Raw genomic sequence first — 7,625 nt, 5'->3', positions numbered from 1 at the left:
GGGGGGGTGGGAGGAGAGTCGATCGCTTGGGTGCTTCTTCTCAAAAAATGTATTAACTTTAATCGCATTAAAAACCGCGGCCGTTCAACTGGACTGGAATACAGGTCCGAAGTCTAACCGAGTATTTCCGGGGGGGGTTAAAAAAAAAAAAATTAATAATAAAAGTGACTGTGTCATAAGCTCCACGCAAGGATGACTGCGTGTCTCTCTCTCTCCGCCCCGCCGGCGCCGGCGCGCTGGGTGCGAGGGGCCGGCGGTTGAAGGAGAAAACGGGGCTGGGTGCCATGGCGGCCGGTGGAGGGGAGGAGAGGGGGGGTTTGGAGGCGGCCGTGCGGGGTGGTCTCCGCATCCATCGCTCCCGCAGGATGCGGAGGAGGTGAGCGCCCTGCAGGCGCTGCCGGTGAGTGGTTCCTCCTTCCCTACCCCACCCCCCCCCCAGCCCAACCTTCTCCCTGGGGTTTGGGGTGGGAAGGTTGGTCTTCCTGCTTTTTGCCCATCTCTCGCTTCTTTTGCTTGTTTTTTTTGTTTGTTTGTTTGGGGTTTTTTTTGGTGGTTAAAGCCCTGCTCTGGACGGTTTTCAGATCAACGTGCAGCTGAACATCCTGTCCTTCCTCTCACCCCAAGACCTGTGCCATTTGGGAAGCACGAGTCGTTACTGGAGGGCGGCTGTGCAGGATCCCTTGTTGTGGAGGTATTTTCTCCTGAGGGATCTCCCCTGCTGGGCATCTGTGGATTGGAAATCGCTCCCAGACGTGGAGGTTTTTAATAAAGCCTTCTCAGAGCAGAGCGATAACGCGCTGTATGATTACATGGCAGTGTAAGTATCCTCCTATTCTCTTACAAGACACAGTCTCTCTAGTGCAGTAATACTCAGCCCCACAGGCGTATTTCATCTTTACAGTAGTAAAGCCACGCAGTTAAATTGCTGCTTAAATTTTGATGTGTCTCAAATCCACGTTTTATTCCATAAATACAGTTTCCTGTTGTTTAACAGCTAGCCAGCTCTTTCGTTTGGAATTCAGGAAGAATGTAAAAATGTTGTACAAATAAATCAAAGCTTTTTGTAAACTGCATGTCTGCTATGCCACGGAAATGCAGTCCTCTCAGAAGCTGTGCTTACAGTTGATCTTGATAAAAATGTGTTCTTCAACCTCAGTGCAATGACAAATGATTTCTTACTATAATAAAAGTACTAAGGAGTCTTCAAACTACGGCAAATGAAATGAACCTTCATTTTTTCCCTCTTAGCTGAAATGCGGGGTAGGGGGGGAGGGAAGTGTGGGGTTTTTTTAATGTGAACAGAATAACAAGTAGTATTGCTTAAGCTTTGATCAAAGGCCACAAGACCAAGACTCTGTTTTCAGCTAGTGTGGTTAAAAAGCATAACAACGCTCATAATGTGTTTGAATAACTGAGAAGTCTTAAGCAGGTTATTCCGTGGGATTTTTTAAAAACGTCATTCAATTCCCTTAATTAATTTGTGGGTTTGTTTTGGTTTGTTTCGGTTTTGTTTTGGTTTTGGTTTTAGTTTGCAGTTAAATTTTCCAGAGGTGATTTCATGAAACTCTTGCTTCATGATGAGTGCACTACTAACCTCCCCAGTCTCTGTTCCCTTCATCCCCACTTTACAGGTGGGAAAGGTGCACTCAGAATTTGAAGTGCTGCATATCTACTGATTTTGTACATTGGATTTAAATCACTGTAGGTCTGAATACTTTAGAGCATCAGTTATTTGGAAGCACCTCTCACTGACATCCGTTCTGGCTGTGAGCACTTTGTGGTTTTGCTGATCTCAATTATAGCCTCTCAGTTTGGTTGTAGTGGAGCACACATTTAATGTTTCCTTGAAGTGATTTGTCCAGCAGCAGCCTACCATGACCACAGCAGGAGACACTGAAGCTGCTTCTCTGGGATGACTGTTACTTCTATGACTGTTACTTCTTTCCCTTGATAACCAAAGTCTTTTTATGCTTTCAAGCTTCTGCATCAAATGAGCATGGACAACACCTGTCTCTTTTCCACAACATGAATTCTCTGTCCCTACAGGCAAAGTGGTCCTTTCCAGGTGGAGTTACCCGCTTCATAGTTAATAAACACAAAAGTGGTCTAATTAATTTTTGAAATGCTCTCAATACTCTCATCAGCTTTGACGCTGTTTTACCAATAGTGTGTGTTCAGCAAGGATGGGGGAATTTGTAATTTTATTTTATTTTATTTTTTAAAGTAAACTAAAGGATCCATAGATAGAAGCATACTAAGGTCCAAAAAAACCAGTATTTGGACTTCAAAAAGGACTGTTGCCTTTGCCTGCTTTGTACTGGTGCTTGAAACAATCTGTTTGGAACTTTACCGACCTGTGCTGGAGTTGTACCAGTAACAAAGCATGAGAAGTGTGGGACCTAAATCAGTTTATGTTGTTTGATTAATACCTCATTTGTATTTTGTGTTTAATCTCTAGTTGCCTCTATTTTACACAGATACAAAAAGAGCTGTCCTCAGACCAGAAGGAGTTTGAAATCAAGCCGTCCCCGGTACGGGGCTGTGACTTCCTTTCTGCAGTCACTGGTCACTCAGACGGAACCTCGCTTCGCAATGTTTGGGCCGGGTTTGGAAGAGCTGGACAACTCTTTAGTGCAAAAGATGATGACATGCCCAGAAATTCTGCTGGTAGCTGGCCTACCTCAAAGACAAATTCATGGTAATGCTAGTTTTGGGTTTTGGCTTTTTTATTTTGTAAACAGATCTAGCACAAAAAACATTGGGGGAGAAATAAAGAAAAGGGATGCTTTTTTCTCCTCATGAAACTCAATAGCACAATGGTTAAAAATAATATTATCTCACTTTGTGTTTATTCAGGGGGATAAATGGAATGAACATGTGGGATAAAATTATAGCTGCAGTGAATTTATGTTTAAATTTGCACAATGTCAGAGGGATCATTTTGCTCCTTGTACTTTTAGTTTGAGCCACCTGCTGTTGTAATGGATAAAGGCAGACAGAGCTTTCTTTAGATACTGCTTGTATTAAGTGGCTAAAAACCATACTTGTGTTTTTATACAGGAAGTCAAGACTTCTTCTTCAAATGATTCAGTCTTGCAGTGTCTCTAATTTCACTGCATTCCAAACCAGAGAGAAAAAAATATTACTTTTTAACTGATGTTTATTTCAGCATAGCAGAATGGGAATAATTAAATTGTATTTAGAAATATAAAATATTTCTAAATGTATGAAAATATGTATGAAAAAATGTATGAAAATATTATTTCTAAGTGTTGTTGTCTTTTTCTCTCTTATGTCTTTCTCAATTGCTCTGCCAGCTTCGGCTAATGAATGCAAGTCTAGCACCTCTTTGACTTGGGTTTCTAGGTTCAAGTCTAAGTATCAGAAACATGAAAATGCTTCCTCGTTTTCTTTTAATGCTATTTAATTGATTTTAATTCAGTTAATAATGTGACTAATTAGAGCATATATAAAACAGTAAATATGCTACACACTGCAGCAACACTTTGGCTTGGATGTGCCCGTTTTAGAGCACCACTGGAATTTTCAGCCTCCCTACCACTTAGTTGTATTCACTAACCAAGTAGTCGTAATCTCACATCTTTTTTTTTTTTTTTTCCCCTGTAGGAATTGGATCAGGAGTCAGTTTTCAGTTTAATAACAATCAAAAATTCAATATTCTGACATTGTATTCAACTACCAGGTAAGATTTGTTCTCCACAAAAAAAGATATGTACAGTTTCTCAATTAATTCATACTTTTCCTCATGTTTTTGTCATGGGATTTTTATGCCTGCATTCACATGCATGGGTATCCCTTATAAACTGAAGCTTCTTTACTTTTTCTTTTTTTTTTTCTCCAACTGCTAAATTTTCATGGGGAAGCAATAAAGCTTTTCCAAACCTTATACATAGCAATTGTGTATGACAAATACATAACAGGTGCTTTGCTCCTCTTGATACCTTGATTGATTCCTTTTTGAAACACTATATAAACTCATCCTGGGGTATATTTTCATATGCATCTTGCAGATTGCTAACCAACTGTGTATGTACGCTAGAAAAGAAGGGGAGAAGGGGGGGTGGGAGGAGGCGGGGAAACATTAAACTGTTTTGTTTATTGAGGTCATTTTCCTGTCCCTTTCGGGTGCTGCCTAGACTCCCAAAATTGAGTTTTTGCATTCTCAATTGACCTGACTACTGAAATACTGAACTCTCTTTCAGTGTGGAAAGGAGGAGAGCAAGAGAAGAGCAAGCTGTTGCTGTGAATAAGATGTTCTACCAAGAGAACAGCGTAGTAGGGAATCAGCAAGCCATGCACTACAGTGTAATAGCTCAAGTTAAAAAGGTGTGCGAAGTAGTTGATGGATTCATTTATGTTGCTAATGCAGAAGCTCATAAAAGTAAGGGGTTTCTCTTTGTTTTATTTATTATTTTTTGTGAATAACAGCAAGGTCATAGAATATTGCAAAGAATATGCAATACATCAAAACCTATGTTCTGATTCTTTCAAAATCTGCTTCATTAGTGCTGTTTCTTCATGGCCGATGACGTCCCCTAATCTAGTCACTCTCCCTTATCTCCCTGTTAGGTGTTATAACCCCCTTCTTTCATATATGGCAGATACTGACATGGTTGCTCAGCTACGCAAGGGAAATTATCTGGATTTGAAAACAAACAAAACCAAAAAAAACCATCCCTGGCCATAGGTAGAAGAAGCCTGAAATGCTTTGGTGGTGGTGTAATAGCCTGGAAACAGAACCTTCACCAAGAAAGCTGCAGTAAAAGATGCAATTAGCCCAAATTAGGATACCAACCCAAATCAGGATACTAATCCAAATACCCTCTATGGTAATTGTCTTTACATTCACCAACTTTAAGTGGAAGTAAGGGGCTAGCTCAGAAAAGAAGAGTGTAAAACAAATTTAAAAGGATATACTAAGGAGAAAAGTACGGTCAGTAGTACAGTACTGACTGTACAGTTTATGAGTATTTCTTAATGGCTTGCTACAATTTTGATCTCTGTGAGGTACTTGGAAAACGGTCTCATGTTAAGAACTGGGATACGCTGCCTGTAGAATCTATTGAGATCTTCACATAAGATCTACGTGTGACATGAATGGAGATCTTCCAGCCTTGTGATAAGCAGAACTAAATCAGATTTGGCCATGTCCCTTCCAGTCTTCTGTTTCTTCACCTCTGAAATCTTAAATATTTGAATAGTCAAAAAAAAAAAAAAAGTTTTCCTTGGGATTTGCATACATTTAATACTCATGTATTAAAAATTGTTTCTTAGAACATGATCGTCAAGAGGAACTGGCTCGTATTTTGGCAATGACTGATCCAGCCCTTGGGCCTCCGAACAGGCCTCTGCTAGTTTTGTCGTGTGTCTCTCACGTTGATGTGAAGCGAATTCCTTGTGTTTACATGGCACATCAGTTGCAACTGAATCTGCTGCATCAGCCCTGGATGGTACATGCTTTTAAAGCTTTATTTTCTGGTTCTTAGTGGCTTAAATTTAATTTTTGATTATGATACTGTGCCTACCTAAGCAAGTGCGCAACTTTCAATACTAGTATGTGAGCTCTCCTCTTAAGTAAAAAATTTAGTTTCTCTGGTCCTCTAAGGTGAAGCATTAGCCTGTCTGAACATAGGGGAGCTAAGCAGCCTGCCCAGAAGCACACAAGAAACTTCAGATGCAGCCAGAATGTAAGGAAGGGTGAGATGCTGGTCTTGAAGGGAGTAAGGAAGCATCAGTTAATCTAAATTTCCTCAGTCACAATCCCAGGCCTTGAACACAAGATAGATTTTCTGCCATTTTCAGGAGACTGTTAATTGTCACTCACTTGACATGATGTATTGAGTTTTTGACAGATCGGTTTTTTGCTTAGGGTGTGAGGTCCTGAACCTGTTCTTTTATGCTTGCCAAGCACAACATTTATCAGTATGGGTCAGCCATACGTAATTTTTGGTGATGTTGCGTAGCCAAGGAATAATACTTAATAGGAAAAAACAAAATTCTGATTTGAGAATTCCTTTGCTTATGTAAGGAAAATGTTTACAGGCTTTTTTTTTTTTTTTTAATACACTTTATAATAGCCATTTTATAATACATTATAAAAGCTGAGAATTAATAATAGGCATTGAATTCTAAAGCTGGCAGCATTTTTGCTTTAAGAGTTACAAGAAGAATTTTCAAGTAGATTCTCATCCTTTAAGTATAAAGTTCCAGAATAGCTGAAGGAACAATTAAGATAAAGTTTACCTTGATACCAAGAATGTAAGGGTTTCCTAATGGGTCTTATAATCCATTTTGTAAAGAGTAGTATTTTCTTTTTGTACCTTACTCTTAAGGAGCTGTTTTTGTCTCAGGGACCTTTACACTAATGATAAAAATTTAGACTTGATATGAGTATTACTGACTTTCAGGATAGACATGGAGTGATGCTAAAATGCTCTTACCTGTTATTACCTGTTGTCTCTAACACAAGAGCTTTTTCTATTCTTTTACAGGTGCAGGACACCGTAGCTGCAAGTTTAGCTGGATTGATAAATGGAATTGAGTGGCTCCTGGAAGAAGCAAATTGTAAAAACGCACAGTAATGGAACCATGCATTGTTTTACTGTATAGGGAATTTAGTGTTTTGCAATTGAAGTGAGAATCTTGTCCTCAAAGAGCACTGTCAGAAGGGAGGTTTAAGAGACAAACCTGCATCTATTTCACGGCACATACTTTAATAATTAACTTTCCTCCAACTGTAGTCCTGAATTAGAAGTACAAGCGGGATTGCCTGGATTCCAGCAGCTGATGAAGAGCTGAGTTTGGTGGGCAGTCTGGGTGTTCTGTTTTTTTTTTTTCTTTCTTTCAGGCTGGGGCCTTTAGGGTGCAATTTTTTCTCAGTATATCTGGTAATCTAATCTCTTCTGTAAATATACCTAACATTAGGTTAGTTTATCAGCACAGCACTATGGCACACATCACACATTCAGTAAGTATATTCAGTGGAGATTCTGACAGTGGCAGTTCCCAATCAACATAAATATACTGTACGTTGTACAGTAGTAGGTTGACAAAAGGACAGCATCTCTTTCAAAAGAGGAAATTCCCCTGTATTCTTTCCAGAAACTATGCCTAAGCATGAAATAGCACCTGTGGGAGAATTATCAGCCCAGACCAAAATTCTTAGAAGCAAACAAACAACCTGCCATGTATGAATTGTTTGTTTCTTGTTTGTGATACTATTTATTAATCAACCACAAAAGACTTCAGCATCTTCCGTTGCAGTGAAATTATTAGCTTGAACTGGACATACCTCTGATGTCATGAATAAATGTTAAATAGAGTCATTATTACTTCAGGATATTTTTGAATATATAGAACCTATCAGTTACTCAAATACTTGTGGCCATTTACAGATATGAAGTGTACTTGGCTTGAAATTTTTTACACAGTAGCAAGTACTTTTATAAAATGGGAAAAAAAAATTAGAGCTGGAATTGCATTTTCTATATTCATATCATTTGGGATAGTCCTAGCCTTCCACCTTTTTAATGTTTTTAATTATTGGATGAATGTTGAGAAACATCTCTTGGTTTTCTTTCCCATGCATGTGTTTCTTTTGTTCT

The 7,625-nt window shown here is 39.1% G+C and overlaps 1 protein-coding gene across 1 annotated transcript; it reads left to right on the top strand.

Annotated features, from left to right (window-relative positions):
* Positions 1-192: 192 nt before the first annotated feature.
* On the top strand, positions 193-7,346 carry FBXO4 (F-box protein 4). Its single transcript, XM_014964862.1, has 8 exons — positions 193-240; positions 365-400; positions 582-817; positions 2,478-2,698; positions 3,628-3,703; positions 4,224-4,402; positions 5,296-5,471; positions 6,513-7,346. Exons 1-8 carry the CDS (start codon positions 193-195, stop codon positions 6,600-6,602), a joined length of 1,062 nt encoding a protein of 353 aa, XP_014820348.1. The 3' UTR covers positions 6,603-7,346.
* Positions 7,347-7,625: the final 279 nt, after the last annotated feature.

This window comes from Calidris pugnax, unplaced genomic scaffold (assembly GCF_001431845.1).
Source record: "Calidris pugnax isolate Ruff unplaced genomic scaffold, ASM143184v1 scaffold273, whole genome shotgun sequence".
NCBI classification, from domain to species: domain Eukaryota; kingdom Metazoa; phylum Chordata; class Aves; order Charadriiformes; family Scolopacidae; genus Calidris; species Calidris pugnax.
The sequence above is the reverse complement of the archived record's forward strand: the minus strand, read 5'-3'. Positions and strand labels throughout refer to the sequence as shown.

Excerpts from the sequence above, each read along its gene's own strand:
- FBXO4 (XM_014964862.1), top strand. The coding sequence starts at position 193 with ATGACTGCGTGTCTCTCTCTCTCCGCCCCGCCGGCGCCGGCGCGCTGG. Across the intron at positions 401-581 it reads GCGCCCTGCAGGCGCTGCCG|ATCAACGTGCAGCTGAACAT; the intron begins GTGAGTGGTTCC and ends GACGGTTTTCAG. Across the intron at positions 2,699-3,627 it reads ACCTCAAAGACAAATTCATG|GAATTGGATCAGGAGTCAGT; the intron begins GTAATGCTAGTT and ends TTTCCCCTGTAG.